Source organism: Danio rerio, chromosome 7 (genome assembly GCF_049306965.1).
Source record: "Danio rerio strain Tuebingen ecotype United States chromosome 7, GRCz12tu, whole genome shotgun sequence".
In the NCBI taxonomy this organism is placed as follows: Eukaryota; Metazoa; Chordata; class Actinopteri; order Cypriniformes; family Danionidae; genus Danio; species Danio rerio.
This window is the reverse complement of record NC_133182.1, coordinates 15,743,180-15,760,000: the sequence shown is the minus strand read 5'-3', so window position 1 is coordinate 15,760,000 and position 16,821 is coordinate 15,743,180. Positions and strand designations below refer to the sequence as shown.

The following is a 16,821-nucleotide window of genomic DNA, read 5'->3' as shown; positions in this document are numbered from 1 at the left end:
TCTGAGATTATCCTAGGGCTATTAATTTAATGAATAAAAGGACGGGTGGCACGGTGGCTCAGTGGTTATCACTGTCACCTCACAGCAAGAAGGTCGCTGGTTCCGGCTGGGTCAGGTGGTCTTTCTGTGCCCCCTGATCAATAAGGCACTAAAGGCTGATGGATTAAACAACAGATCATGGACTTACTTTTCAAGTTCCAGTTTATCCAGCCCAACACTGCAGGAGCCCATGAAGTCATCTGAAGTCAGATCTCGGTCAAAAACCTGAATGCATGACCAATGGATTGAAACTACACTTAGTTCTTCATATTCTACATTAGTAGAAAAACAGAGATAACACAGTATGGCAAACAGTGTACCTTGATGAAGACTGTCTGCTCCAGGCTGCGGATCGGGAAGGTAAAGGACTCATTCCAGACTGGGTTCAGGTTCTTTAACACCACTTTACTTTTGTACACCATCTTCCCATCCAGCTTGACCTTCACATATGGATCACTCGTGCCTGTGGAGATGGCAGATTTTATTTTAATGATCACCTAATCACCAACCTGAATTTACCAAGTAGGACATGATCCTAGATTAACATCTATGTCGATCCTGAAACAACATTCCACAATTAAGGGGTCCGTTTTGAGTTTATGTTAAGTTTAGGCTTACGGTTAGGTTTATGTACTTCTACATAATTGTTATCCAACTATTATTCCCCTCTGATTCTGGCAATAGTTTACAGTTATGGTTGTGTTTAGGGGTAGGGAACAGGTATGGATTACATTTTCCAACAAAAATGATGTTCCTAGGATCAACATAGATGATAATCCTGCACCACATGGTATGCAAAATCATGACGTGCTCATGTCACAGTTAGAAAAAACAATGGGGTTTATGAACGGTCATGCCATTATAAACTCACCACATTGTAGAGCTTGCCTGTTTAAAATGAATGGTCTTTACTGCCTGATTGAGATACTATATAAAGTGGGCCTCACATCAGACAACAAGCCCTACATTAAATTCCAGTGTTTGGATGTCTTTAAAATATGAACATTTATTTTACCACAGTATTTTCAATGCATTTTCAATTCATCTCGTTTTCCGCTTGAACAACTAAAATGGACACTTTCTAGGTCTATTTAATAGACTATATTTGAATTAAATTACATTATCAATAGTGTAAAAGCAATCTTGTGAAATTGAAACCTTTCACTGAAGGTTTGTCAGTGGTAAAAAAAACACTTGTTTTTAATATAGATCATCATTAGGCTCAGACAGATTCTGCTCATGCAAAATTACACAGAAACAACTGCAGAATATTTATATTTTAGTATGTTTTTATATTTATTTTAGATGTATTGTTGAATTATATGTAAGGATTTATAATTTGAAGATGATTTGTGATACAGCGTAAAGTATTATTAAAAAAAGTAGTGCAAAGTTATGTTTTTAGTGGATGTATTAATATATGAGAGACCTACTGTAGCTTTCTTATCTTCAAGGTTCTTATTGCATTTGCATTGTAAACTTTAAATTTGAAAAAGTGTCACTTTTAGGGTCCTATCATACACACAGCGCAATAAGGCGCAATGTATGGCGTGATTTGTTGTCGTTTTCAGACCAGCGCAACTCTAATTTTCCCATTTTCCGTAAGCCTTTTTAAATAGAACATCCATTTGCGCCGCTTTGTGGACTGATAGGTTGTGCTGGTCTGACAAAGAGGTGTGTTAAAGTACATTGTTGGTGTATTGCTTTTTTGAGAAACTGAAGTAGCCCGCGCCATTGACCAATTAAAAGCTTGTCTAAAGTCCAGAGCGCGTTAGTTATGCACCTGTGCAGGTCCAAACACTTGCACACTGCTTAATACACACAGGTTGTACAGCAATACACAAATATCTTTACATATTAAAAAAAAAACAAATTAAAGTGTTACAAAAATGATTATTTTTTTACATAAATATAAAAACCACTGCCTCCATGCCTTCACCTCGGGGTGGGCTTTTTCAGTTTATTCATGACAATTTGCATTAGTATGATGTTACTATTATTAGCAGCATAATTTATTTTAATTTTGTTTTAATAAAAACTAGTGAAGAATTCAATGTAAAAACCTCTAATTGCCGTCTGAAATTTTCTTCTAAAATGAACATTTTTATCAGGCTCCTGTATGTAGGTTCAATAATTTTCACTTTTACGGCAAAGGAAAAGTCCTTTACATGATCTTTAAAGTGAAAAAGCACAACATAAACAAAGGAGGCTGGAAAAAATGATAATTTTCAATGGAAATTTCAGACGGCACTTTTGTCAAACTTTTGTTTTTGGTTTTGGAGAAGTCTGCATCACCATATGGGGCATAAGAATATGACGGGTGTTTGGATATAACTCAGTTTTTTGACAACACTTTGTTATTATTGTTCATTTATTTGTTTGCTGGAAATGAAAACAGAATTTAAAAATATTTTTGAAACAAATCTTTGCACTTAAACTAAATTAAATATGTAGGCTAATGGATGTCTTCAGTGGAGTGAGTACAACACTGTTTTCTTATCCACAAAGGGAGTAAAGAGTAAAGAGAAAGTATAGAGGCCGAATGGAGGAGGCTCATTCTTTATACTCACACTGCAGATGGTCTGTTTAACTGTTTTCTTGCTAGAGAAGCGTTCAGTTTTTCCTCTTACAAACTCTACGATGTAAATAGCAAATGTACCATGGCGCGATGAAACTGACTCTTGATAGGAATAGGAGATGAGATTCTGATTGGTTTAATTCACGTTATGCTCAAAACACACCCATAACTCATTAAGGGAATAAGCACAACCCTGTTAGACCATGCGCCAAGCGCAGACCATTTTTCCATCCTTAAAATAGCAAAAGTTGACGTGCCCTGAATGCTTTTGCACCATGTACTTTGGACTTTGCAGCTAGATCTTTAAAATAGAGCCGCTAATCTTTTTGTTAAGTTTACAGCTCCTAAACATGAATCTGCAAATATTTTTTTTACATAATTCTACACAGAAATAGCATAAAAAGTCTGCAGATTTCATCTGGATATCTTCTTTTGTGTTCAACAAAAGAAAGAATCTCAAGTAGGTTTTAATCAAGTGAAGGTTATAATGATGATGGTAATAATGATCAAAAGGCTTTAGGGTGAATTAGAACATGTATTTAATAAGCTTTTAATGAATGTGTACCTGCAAGCACATCTGCATCATTACTTTCCCTTCAATTAGATGACATGTGTAGTAAACTCGGTTTAGTCGTGGTTGTGGCTTTTCACTGACAAGGATGTGGTTATTATTCAAGTGCCACATCATGACACAAACCAGACAAAACTGAAAACTGAAAGAGACTGAAAGGTTTCAAGATGGAATTCGGCCTCTGCTAGGGTCAGACACTTCAACAACGGCGGCTAAAAAGACAGGGGATACTGTGATTTACTCGTTTGGCTCTTGTTTTGATAACTCTCTTTCACAAGTAGATGGCAGCATTTATCACTTCACTTTAAGAGAACTCTGCACCCACATTCCCACCACTGTGCACAATCCTGTTCCTGAAGATCTACTTTCCTGCAGAGTTCAGCTACAACCCTGACCAAAAACAATTAAACAAGCTTAGTAGGATCTGAAGGTGCACTTGGTAATTAAAGACCGGGGGGTTGATCAAGGTTTTAGCTGAACACTGTAGAAAGGTTGATCTCCAGGAATAAGATTGGACACCCCTGCACTACTGCTTTAATTGTGATCAGACCATCAGTTTTTCAGCAGCACAGTACAAAGATATGCGCTATAGGTGAATTGAATAAACTAAATTGGCCATAGTGTATGAGTGTGTGTGTGTGTGTGTGTTTGTGTGTGTGTGTGTGACTGAGTGTGTATGGGTGTTTTCCAGTAGTGGGTTGCAGCTGGAAGTGCATCCGGTGCGTAAAACATATGCTGGATAAGTTTGCGGTTCATTCTGCTGTGGTGCTGTGATGAATAAAGGTACTAATTCAAGAGAAAATTAACTAATTCTAACAATAATAATAATAACAACAACAATAAACAACAACAACAATAATAACAATAACAACAACATTTATGTTTTCTAGAAAAAATGTACTCAATTATGCCAAGCACTGTATTTAAAATGAGGTGAAACAATGCAGTTCTTAAAGTTATTTAGGGACAACTGAATTGTTTTGTCCAATCAACCTAAAATTGTTAAAACCATTCAACTAAATTAATCGATTTGCACTGAGATGAGATTTAGGCCCAATCCCAATTCTATTTTTACCCCTACCACTTACCCTTGGCCCTTGAAACAGAGTGTGAAGGGGAAGAGCTTTAAGATTTACCCCTAAGAAATGGGAAAGCACTACAGCACCTGCACACTTCATCGCAATCTCTTGCTGCATATGAGATCAGATGATCACGACTGCTGTAGCTATTCCAGTTGTTCTGATTTTTAGTTTTTATCTTTAGGAAATAACTGAAGGCATATATTACGTTATCATAACCATCTAATGTGGCAATTAGATTGTAACTATACTGTGCATTTACACCGTGGCCATATTCATTTATATAAACACACAAAAATAACATTAACATTATAGCAGACACTGTAAAAACCTCATTCCCAGCCACTAGACTTTTCTGACAGGGTATTCGAGTGTCATCGAGTGTCAGAATGTTGTGGGACAGCTAGAAAGGAGTTATTATGAGGGATTATAGGTCGTGAAATTTTGCGGGTTTTATTTTTGTGTTCTTTTTTTAAAGCATGACGGTAAAACATGAAAGCAGTTATGAATATATTAAAACATTTGTTTGTTTGTTTGTTGTAAAAATTTGTAATAATGACAAAAAATACTAATTTGTGGATCTCCTTACTTCCGGGTGCAACCATGCTGCCGTTGTGGCTGGTGTATTCTGGGAAATTTTCTTAACCCTTGGTTTCAAGTGGGGTCCTGAAAAATCTCCATTCGAAGGGGTATCTACTCCTACCCTTTAGCCCTACGCCTTCAAGCTAAAGAGAATTGGGACAAGGGGAAGGGCTAAGGGGTAGAATTGGGATTAGGCATACTGCCATAATACTGAAAGCAGCAGCGGATAGTTTATCTCAGATCTTCGAAATAAAATAAATCGTTTGAAATTGAACTTCAGAACTGTGACTCAGTGCAAACCAACACATATCAGTGATTCAGCATCTACATTTAATAATGTTAAAGAGGTTTAATATGTATTAATTCGTTGAAAAAAAAACCTTACCATTTAGTAGGAGTGCAGTAAGTGCACTATTCTGTGCTTCTGAATGACTGTTTAAATTTATGTCATGTCTTATCTGGTGCAAACAGCCAAATTGCTTCTCACTGCGTATCTCCTCATGTAACATGTTGTTGAGACACGTGGTCATAATGTCACCTGCTCACCTAATGTTTACGTTTGTAATATTTATATTACATGCTAATTAAGAACCATCTCATGTGGAACTTCGAAATTAGATGCTGATTGAACTCTATGGGCCCTATCATACACCCGGCGCAGTGTGGCGCAAGACGTGGCGCAATAGTCTTTTGGTAGTTTCAGCTTGGCGCAAGAGTCGTTTTGAGGCGTTGCGCTACGCTGTTTTCATTTACGCAGTGCGCTACGCTGTTTTCATCTACGCAGTGATTTTTCATTAGACCAAAACTAACCCGGTCTAAACTCCGGCGCAGAGTTGCATCTCGTTTACGCACTGCTTAATACGCACAAGAGAGCAATAGGCAAATATCTTTACATATGAAAAAAAATTTATATTAAGGATATATATAGGATATAATAAGAATAGATATAGAATATAAATATAAAGTATTAAAATATTACAAAACATATTATTTCTAGCCTACAGAAATATGAAAAATCACTGCTTTTATGTCTTCTTCATCTCGGGAGGCTTTTTCAGTTCATTCGTAACAATTTGCTTTTGTATAATGTTATTATTATTAGCAGTATTATTTAATATATCCATATTTATATTTGTTTTATTAAACAAACACCTGTCAGGTTTTAGACCATATGGGGCATGGCAGGTGTATTTGGAAAGAACTCTAACTATTTTGACCACACTTGGTCATTATTGTTCATTTATTCGTTTGCTGGAAATTAGAACTGAATTTAAAAATAGTTTTGAAACAAATCTTTGCGCTTAACAAACGAAATTAATTATTGATAGGCTAATTGATGTCTGTGCGTAAAGGTTTCCCTATCCAAGAGCGAAAGTGAAAGTAGTTCCATTATCTCTCATTCTCACGCAGTAGATGCTCTGTTTAACAGTTTTCTGTTAAAAAAAAACTGTCAACTGTTAACTGTTTGCTAGTGAAATGCTAATTTTTTCCACTTAGACTTACTTTGCGTCCTGTAAATAGCGAATGCGCTCTTGGCGCGACGCAGCTGGGTCTTAAAGGGGATGGGAGATGAGACTCTAATTGGTTTATTCTCAAAACACACCTATAACTCATTAAGAAAATAAACTCAACTCTTTTAGCCCATGCACCTTGGCGCAAAGCGAATTTTCCCCTCCATAAATTAGCAAAAATGCGTTCTGACACGCCCTGAAAGCGTTTGCGCCCTGCGTTTTGCGCTCTGTGCATGGACCGTCAAAATAGAGCCCTACATCTGCGTCGCATTTCGGAGTCTGCTACTGTCCACCGGAGGTCGCATTTCAGTCGTTAATGCACACTTTGAGAGCCTTTCTGACTGAATGAATAAAATACATAGTTTTCCATCAAGGTAACTCGGAGTGCTGAAATATAATTGGCTAAACTGGCATTGGGTGGGTTAAATGACCAAAACAAAGAAAGACATTTCGGCACGAAAAGCACATTTTCAAAGCAGAATATCTGACTTCAGCATTGTTTTCCAGATAAACAAGTTTGTTCACTTAGCATGTTTCCCAAATATCTGCAAACATATTATGGTATTTTTATGCTTTAGAAGAATCAAAAACTTACACAAAGCACCTTTAAGGGATTGTGTGGAACCCAGCATTTTATACAGTGTTATACTAACGTTAAAGGGGTTTTAAACTGTTATGAATCACTTTCATCTGTTAAACACGAAACAAGAACCTCTGAACAACATTCCAAACCAGTAGTCATTGACAGCCATAGGAAGAATAAAAAAAAAAAAAAAAAAACAATGCAAGTCAGTGGTCGATTTTATCCAACATTCTACAAAATATATTATTTTGTGTATAACAGAAAAAATCATATATGGAATAAGTGAAAGGTGCATAAATGCTGACAGAATATAATTTTTTTTTCAGTGATCTATCCCTTTAAAATGCTTTAATGACTACAAATCGTGAAATTGCAACAAAATAAAGACACTTGTAAACAGGAAAAAGGCTTGTTCAATAAGCCACGCAGCAATGATGCAAATGCACACACAGTAAACAGTGGCTAACAAACTCAGCAAGAGGAAGTATATCCTAGTTACCAGCCGGTCTGTCTGTATTAAAATGTCTTAGTCGATTGCTTCATCCGCAAATAAAGCCAATAATGTGCTGTGAAGGTTGAAGGAGTGCTGTGCATTATTGAGGTGTGGCAGGGTTGAATGTGCTGGAAGGAATGTTGCCTGTAGTATGAAAGTTATGCACACTGGTTTGCAGACAACGAAAGGAAAACAGGGTTCAAACAGTGACAGTTTATTTATAGACTACACTTGCATTGTCACCTGTAAATGAGATGCATTTCAGTCTGTTGGATCACAAGTAGAAAAGACAGACACATTCCTGTTTACACCTACTGTTTAAATCCATCTCTAATGCCAACTATGGATTAGGCCTACAGTATGCATGAAATTGCATAGCGATAAATGACATTAATCTTTGTAAGTCCAACTCATGCCACTCATTCTACACACTACCTGACAAAAGTCTTGTCTTAGATCGCAGTTGTGAGAACAACAAATTTAAACTTGAGTTCTAGTTGATCATTTGGAAAAGTGGCAGAAGGTAGATTTTCATCTGTTGAACTGCATCCCAATCATCACAAATACTGCAGAAGATCTATTGGAACCCACATGGACCCTAGATTCTTACAGAAATCAGTCAAGTTTGGTGGAGAAATTAATGGTTTGGGGTTACATTCAGTATGGAGGCGAATAAGAGATCTGCAGAGTGGATGGCAATATCAACAGCCTGAGGTATCAAGACATTTATGCTGCCCATTAAATTACAACCACAGGAGAGGGCAAATTCTTCAGCGGGATAGCGCTCTTTATCATACTTCAGCCTCCACATCAAAGTTCCTGAAAGCAGAGAAGGTCAAAGTGCTCCAGGATTGGCCAGCCCAGTCACCAGACATGAATATTATTGAGCAGGTCTGGGGTAAGATGATGAAGGAGGCATTGAAGATGAATCCAAATCTTGATGAACTCTGGGACTTCAAAATTGCCATTCCAGATGACTTTATTAAAAAGTTATTTGAGTCAATGTAGAGATGTATGGATGCAGTCCTCCAAGCTCATGGGAGTCAAACTCAATATTAAATCTTTTTCCACTGCACCTTGACTTTATATTCTATCTGTACATTATTTCTGTTAACTGACAAGACTTTTGTCTTGACAAAGTCAGACCTTACTGTCCAAATAATTCAAAATCAAGGCATGATTATATTTTATTTTGGTAAAATAAGCGTAATCTAGAGGCTTTTGCCTTTCATATAAGCCACTTCTGATACCAAATGATCAACTAGAAGTCAAGTTATTATTTGTTGTTCCTAAATCTTGGAGAAACAAGACTTTTGTCAGGTAGAGTGTGTATACATACATATTTGGCAAAGATTAATTGAGATTTAATTGCATGCAAAATAAAATGTGTGTGTGTGTGTGTGTGTGTGTGTGTGTGTCATATACAGTAGATTTATTCTGTATATGTGATGAAAACAAAAGTCAAGTCACTCAAATGACAATTGCAACTGACAACGAGAATGAGTGGCGACAAAATATGTGCATGACCAATGAGCATAAATGGTCACATATTTTGCAACTTAGGCTGTACGGTGAGGACGGCAGAGATCACTAATCAGGAACACAGTAAAATGTCAGTATGCACGAGGAGCGTTTTCATTCTAAAATGTCATTTAAATTTAAAAACACACTTATTTAAAAAACAAAGTTATTAGATTAGATTAGATTAGATTCAACTTTATTGTCATTACACATGTACAAGTACAATGCAACGAAATGCAGTTTAGGTCTAACCAGCAGTGCAATAGCAGCAAGTGCAGGATACAGGAATAAGTTATAAAGTGCAGTATAGAAAAACCATGGTGATATTTACAGCATGGTGATATTAACATAATGGTGATATTAACAACATACCAAAGTCAATTTATATGCATTTTGTTTTTGGTTCTAATAGCTGAACACTGTGGGCTTACGGCTGAATCAGAGTTACTTGGATAACATTTTGCCCACAAAAGCCTTGCCTAAAAAAATTATTTTAGAGGTTTAAATTTTAATCCTATCTAGTGGCTAGTATGCTTTAATTCAACATTAAGTAATGTTTCTGAATTAGATCAGCAGGTGGAGAGAAGCTGCCTTTTTGTGGCTGTTTGAATGCACTTGACCACATAAGCAGTATATGGGTGGTAATCACAGGTTAACTCCAACTAGGGTTGGGCGATATGGGCAAAAAAATCATATCTCAGTATTTTTAGGAGGAATGACTGTATACGATATATATCCAGTATTTTCTAATAAATAATTACTTGAGAGATAAAGCTTTTATTAAAACTTTATTAAACAGTTTTTGAGCAAAATAAAATTCAAACACAGGGGTTTCCCCTCGCTGTCATTATCATCAATATAATTATCATTCTTAAATTGTTATTTGTTGAAAGAGTAGCTAACAGTGAGATATTAAAATAAAAAAAGAAATGATTAATAGACAAAAGCATGTTTTTTATTGTACTTTTTAAAAAGCTTTTAATAATTGTTTAAACCATCAACCGTTTGTACACTAGGCACACACACAAATCAAATCACGCCTTCCAGTTAATGGGCTAAAATAAATAAATCAATTCAACAGAATAAATAAATACAATGATTAGAATATAATTGGAATTAAAAGCAATATGCAATAACAGACCATAATGCAGAGCTAAACGTGTTATAACATAAATGTAAAGAAGAGACTGTTTCGCACAGAATGCGCACGTGTGGCCTCAAACCATATCGATATGACAGATATTGCATAATCCCGCATCGCGTTGGGAATCATATCGATATATCCCCAGAACTTGATATGTGGCCCAGCCCTAACCCCAACACAATCTTATGACAATTCGTAACTTTTTGATTTAGTGGCTAATTCATATAAAATCATAAAACCTTATTAGCTCATCCCCCAATCTAGCTCATCTAGCTCATCCCCCAATCACGGTTGGGTTTAGAGGTGGGATTTGGTGCCACGGTTCCTTTTTAAATTTGTACATTTTTGTACGACTAAACCTAATTGAAGCACACAAATTTCGACAGAACGAAAAATAGTTACGTTTCCTCATATCAGGCTGGTTTTCCCCCAATTTCTGTTTAACTAAGTGAAGATTTTTTCAACACATTTCTAAACATAATAGTTTTAATAACTCATCTCTAATAAGTGATTTATTTTATCTTTGCCATGATGACAGTAAATAATATTTTACCAGATATTCTTCAAGACACTTCTATACAGCTTAATGTGACATTTAAAAGCTTAACTAGATTAATTAATGTAACTATACAGGTTAGGGTAATCAGGCAAGTTATTGTATAACGATGGTTTGTTCTGTAGGCTATTAGGAAAAAATATAGCTTAAAGGGGCTAATAATTTTGTCCTTAAAATGGCTTTTAAAAAAATTATAAACTGCTTTTATTCTAGCCAAAATAAAACAAATACGATTTTTTTCAAGAAGAAAAAAAATTGTCAGACATTCTGTGAAAATTTCCTTGCTCTGTTAAACATCATTTGGGAAATATATAAAAAACAATATAAAAATCAAAGAGGGGATAATAATACTGACTTCAACTGTACATTCACACACATACTCTATGGACAATTCAGCTTACCCAATTCACTTATAGCCCATGTCTTTAGACTTGTAGGGGAAACCAGAGCACCTGAAGGAAACCCACGCAAACACAGGAACAACATGCAAACTTAACACAGAAATGCCAACTGACCCAGCCAAGATCTGAACCAGTGACCTTCTTACTGTGAGGTGTATGAAGTCACACGAGAGCGATCTATTAAAGTGAAAGTGGGTCTGTGAGGAAGAAACTTGAGGAAGCTTCCTGGATAGCTGAAATGTCTGAAATGCATAAATACCATAAAAAGGGTCCAGCTTAAACAGAAGAAAATATCCGTATGCCTGAGATTTTCACCATTCCAATGGCTCATCTGTCACATATTAAATGACACTGGTGCGTCTCTGATATATAGTTCATCACCATTAGCTTGGTGTTGCAGCCAAAGTGGTAAACTACAGCAGTCAGTGTCTTTTGTATCATTTAGACAAATATTAATACTGGAGTATCGATAACGTATCACAGCCAGAAATACTAAATATAAATTGGCATATCGAAAATTTCTTTACTTTCATATTTGTATTCGCAAAAAATACTTACTTGCATACATACATCTATATTAGTAGAGAAGACAAAAGATAAAAAAAAAAGCATGCTTTAATTCAAACTGGTTTTCTTATACCTTAACCATGCCTGTTAAAAAATCTTAAATGAGGTTCGGTTACTGCAATGGTTTATTTTATTGCTCTTTTGTATTTTATTTTTCATTGATAGAGCCCATATTATGCATTATAAAAAGTCATATTTTGGTTTTGGGGGTCTCCAACAACAGGCTGCTGTGCATGCAAGGTCAAAAAACACTTTCACTGTCTTATAATATGCATTTATTGATACCTAATTATTCCAGCAACTCCCTTATGAATCGTTCAGCGATTCATTTGTTCCCGAAACCCCTCCTTAGCGCAAAGCTAATTTGCGGTGATTGGTCCGATGACCTAGTCTGTTGTGATTGGTCGAATGAATTCAGCAGAGACAGCAGAGACAGAGAGAAACGCCCAACATGGCTATGAAGTAGCAGAGTATGTGAGAGCCCAGTGCTAGATAGCATTAAAGCAATGCACTTAAACACCAGCATATTACTCTACTCTCAACCCAAACCCCAAGTAACAATGACACACATTCAGAATTAATCCACACAGTGGCAAAAATGTAACTATTTTGAAACACCTGATGGTGCCAAAGCATAGGCAAAAGATCTTCAGCAGAGGATTGCGAGTTTAGAATCGCATTTAAATCACTCAAGGAAGAAGCACATGTTTTCAATGTGGTTTTGGACGCAATACGTGAAATAGCCCATACAAATTTAACCTAAGAGATACAGTACAAGAACTAATCTATAAAAAAGAACTAATCACAAGCCGTGCGGAGCGATTACAAGTTACAACATACAACTAAACGCATATTTTGCAAACGACAGAAAACGAGGCAACAATTATAATTACACTTACATGTTATGATCTGGAGGAAGAAGAAACTGGTCCATATGCACTGTAACAGTTACTGACAAAGTCCCATACATAAAAGTCTCTGCTGCTCCTTCCTTTATTTGCAATGCAAGACTCGTCGGCCATTTGCTGTGTAGGTTATTGTATCAAAAATCCGAAAAATGACAGAAACAAACAGCACACGGTTGACTATACAGTGATGTTGTTGTAAAATTAAACTTTAACCCTTTATTCCCCTCAGCTAAGTCTCCATCTGTCAGTAATCAACATCTTTATGTCATAATAAGTCCCGTGATCCCATGTGCTCTGCTAATGTCTGAAGAGAAAGGCGCGTTAACGTTTTACAGGAACCGGCACTTCATATTTGCTGATGTACCATATCGATGTGTGACACATTCAAGCAAAAGATCCAAACCCAACACGATTCATTCATTCGACTCTGAGTCAACTATTTCGTTAAAGAATAAATAGATTTAAACAGTGCACTTACAGATTTAAACCTCAGCTAGATGCTTTCATTCACTTATTGCTGTTGCACACTGCATGAAAGCTCATTTTCTAAACTCATAATAGGGGCTCTTTAACATTATTTTTTCATTATGCACATTGTTTGCATTAGTGTTGTAGGGCACATTTCTAATATGCAGTTACTTTTAGTTTCACTTTAAAGCATGAATTTTAACTCATTTGCATAATGCCAGTTTATGGTCTTACAAAATAAACATTTTCAGTGCTGCAAAAACAAACTTTGCACACACTTCTAAAAGATGGACTCTCACTCAAATCTAAACCATCATTTTATTTCATGTCATTTTAAGTATAAGTGCAGAGAAGGATCTGACATTCTGATATGATATTGGACGTTTGATCTATGACATAAACTGTAAGTGGTAGACCAATCACAACAGACAGGGCAAATTAGCTAACCAATTAAAAAAGTGCGAGCTCTCAGAAAAGGCGGGGTTTAGAGGGAGATAAAATTACTAAATTAAAACATGTTAAAACACTATTAACCCTTTGATGCACAAGCTATAAAATAGATATAGAAAAAAAAGCTTAGATCACTTTAGAACCATGTAGTGCATCAAAGAGTTAATCAAACTATTAAAAAAGTGATATTCAAATAAATAATATGAGAACATTTGTGCTCTTGACAGCCCAGGCTTTGGAAACACATGCCTTACATTACATTTTTGCAAAAAGTAAAAAAGCCTTGCTCCAGGAACATTTCATTCTGCTTAATTGCTAGTTTTTCCACTAGAGGGCCCCTTCTACATTTTTGTGAATGTGAAATACGTTACCTAGGGTGAGTTTTGTTGTTACAGGCCAGCAAACCACCGACCTAAACCCAACCAATAGTGTTTTCAGAAGTAAACATAAAAGAAGTGCACTGCGACCATGTAGTTTTATCTTAATTTTACATTATTTTTATATCTGGAATAGAGTGCTTTACCGAACTCAAACTTTTATCGAAAACTTGAATTACAAAGTACAACACTCTATAAAGTGAGCTACTAGCAAACTGACCACACCAGAAAAGTTGACCAAAAGTTTTTCTGTGGCATTTATATGGTGTGGAACTGCATGAAAACATTCCTTTATTCATCAATAATATGTCCCTGTTAATATCATTAGTGTGAAAAGAACAAAAGTTTTTGCCGTCAAACATCCCCAAATCTTTGCCATTTGTAGACAATGGCTCTAACTGCTTTAGAAATGGCTTTATAACGTTTTCCAAAGTAGATCTCCATATTCTGTCTCACTTGTTTTTGTCTCTGCATTATGATTAGCTTTTGAGTACCTTTTGGTCTACTTCACTTCGTCAGGCAGATCCTTTTTATGTGACTTCTTGATTGCGGATAGGTTTGGCAGTAATCAGGGCTGGATGTAGCTACAGAAATTGTACTTCGTTGTAATAAACCATTGTTAATTTGTGTTTTAACAGAAAGGGAAACACTTTTTCACACAGGCCTATGTAGTTTTGCATTTTGATTTCCTTTAATAATAAAAACCTACACTTAAAAAGTGCATGATGTGTTTACTTCTGTTATCTTTGACTCATATGCGCTTTGTTGCTGAGCGTAAGGCACTGCAGCGGGTGGTGAAAACTGCCCAACGCATCACAGGGACCACACTGCCAGCCATAGAGGACATCAAGAAGAAACACTGTTTGCGCCGAGCACGCAGTATTCTGAAGGACACCTTTCACCCCGCTCACAGACAGTTTTCTCTCCTGCCCTCCGGCAGGCGCTTCAGGCTCCCCCGGACAAAAACCAGCAGACTGAGGAAAAGCTTTTTCCCCAGAGCTGTCTCCCTCCTGAACTCTGCCCCCCACTGACTCTTTTGCCCCCCCCCAATACACCCCCCACTCTCCTCTAACTTAAACTCCTCGCAATCACTGCACTGTTTAACATTTGCACGTTTAAAATTTGCACATTCACTGCACCACATTGACCTGTTTACTTATTGAACTGTACATAACCACTGCATATGGGCATTTGTAATTATGTACACACCCACTATACATATACACTTGTAATCATGCTTATTTATCTGCATACTACTGATTATTAATAGCAACCTGTACATATGTTCATATATTGTTACATATACACTTGTAATCATGTTTATCTATCCCTATACATATATTCATATATTGTAACATATACACTTGTAATCATGTTTATCTATCTGCACACTACTGATTATTAATAGCAACCTGCACATATATTCATATATTGTAAATCTGTTCATAGCTTATCCAACCTGTATATAATGTTCATAGTACATCCATCTGTAAATATCACCATAGTTTTCTATAACTGCACTTTATAACTTATTCCTGTATCCTGCACTTGCAGCTATTGCACTGCTGGTTAGACCTAAACTGCATTTCGTTGCATTGTACTTGTACATGTGTAATGACAATAAAGTTGAATCTAATCTAATCTAATCTAATAAAATGTAAATATTAGAAGATCTTAAACAATACAATGTGACTAACATGCAACAAATAAGAAGTCAGTAGGGGAAAAACACTTTTTCACGCAACTGTAGATCTTTTTTTTAATAGAAACTGCAATCAAATATATGTTTAAGTGGGTATTTTGTGGTTTCTCGAAGATGTAGGCTCAATCAAGCATTTTAAATGAGCATGTATTAGCTTTAGACATTTGATTCATGTAAACCTGATGTTGGCGACCTCAAAGATAACATTAGGAACATTTAAAAACACATCATTTGAAGTATATAAAACGGAGATGCTTCAACTGATACAATATTTTAGAGCTGAAAAACTTCCCTCCAAGTCAATCCCCTGCAAAACAGGTTATTAGAAATAGTCCTGCTCCGAACTCACGGCATTGATTAATTCAGAAGTAGACATGTCGGACCACCCAAACAAACAGAGCAATGTTATGAAAGCTTATTTACATTTGTCTCTACAGAGTAAACTCAGGAAGGAAGAAGTCAATTAAAAATGGAAGAAAAACACACGTCACCTACAGTAAACACATCAAGACGATGACCCACAGTTTGCAGGGCTCCACTACCTGCTCTTACCTTAACAAACAATGCCCCACAGAACAAACACTGCTTGTTTTTATAAATTATGGTGTGTGTTGTGCTTCAGGGTGTGTTGTGTTTATAGACAGACATCTGACACTCACCACAGCGGTCTCTGATGACCAGGTTACGGCCCTCCTTCAGGCAGATAGTGAGCAGATATGTCCTCTGAGACTCCCGCTGATTCTCACACACTCCTGGCATCTCTGCACTGATGTCTAAAATCTGGATTACATGAATATGAATACATAAACAAAAAAAAGAGAATAATTTCATATTTTCTCCCATAAAAACGAGCTTTTCTATTTGTCATCTGAACGCTGCATTGTATCCACACCTTAAAATATTATGTTGTAATGTCATTGGCCCATGAACATTTCCTGCTTGTTATCAAACTATTTCATAACTGTACACAAGAGGCAATTTAATCATAACTTAATGTTAAAACAGCTATCATAACATCATTTATCAATTTGTGGATAAAGATTTTTAGATTCTCAGACGCTAAAGAAATTAAAAATGTAAAACAGAAAATACGTTGGGACCATTGTTTTTGTTTACATCCCTCAGTAAAGTTTATTTATAAACTCATTTCAAGAGGATCATGTACTTATGATTGCTTGCGGCTGGTTCCGCATTATCCAATTTATAATTCCCCAATCAGAAGATTCCTAAGCCACTTCAAATATCCTAAGTTCCATCTAACAGCCATCTTTGTTTGAAGAATGCCCCTTTC

The 16,821-nt window shown here is 36.2% G+C and overlaps 1 protein-coding gene across 8 annotated transcripts in view; it reads right to left on the bottom strand.

Annotated features, from left to right (window-relative positions):
- mctp2b (multiple C2 domains, transmembrane 2b) overlaps window positions 1–16,821 on the bottom strand; it is a 71,056-nt gene that overhangs the window by 28,394 nt on the left and 25,841 nt on the right. For all 8 annotated transcript variants that reach the window (XM_073908128.1, XM_073908131.1, XM_073908130.1 and 5 more), the window contains 3 exons: window positions 16,190–16,310; window positions 360–502; window positions 188–264 (listed from right to left, as the gene is read on the bottom strand). In XM_073908128.1, coding sequence (XP_073764229.1) covers window positions 188–264; window positions 360–502; window positions 16,190–16,310 — 341 coding nt within the window. The remainder of the gene's footprint in view (window positions 1–187; window positions 265–359; window positions 503–16,189; window positions 16,311–16,821) is intronic.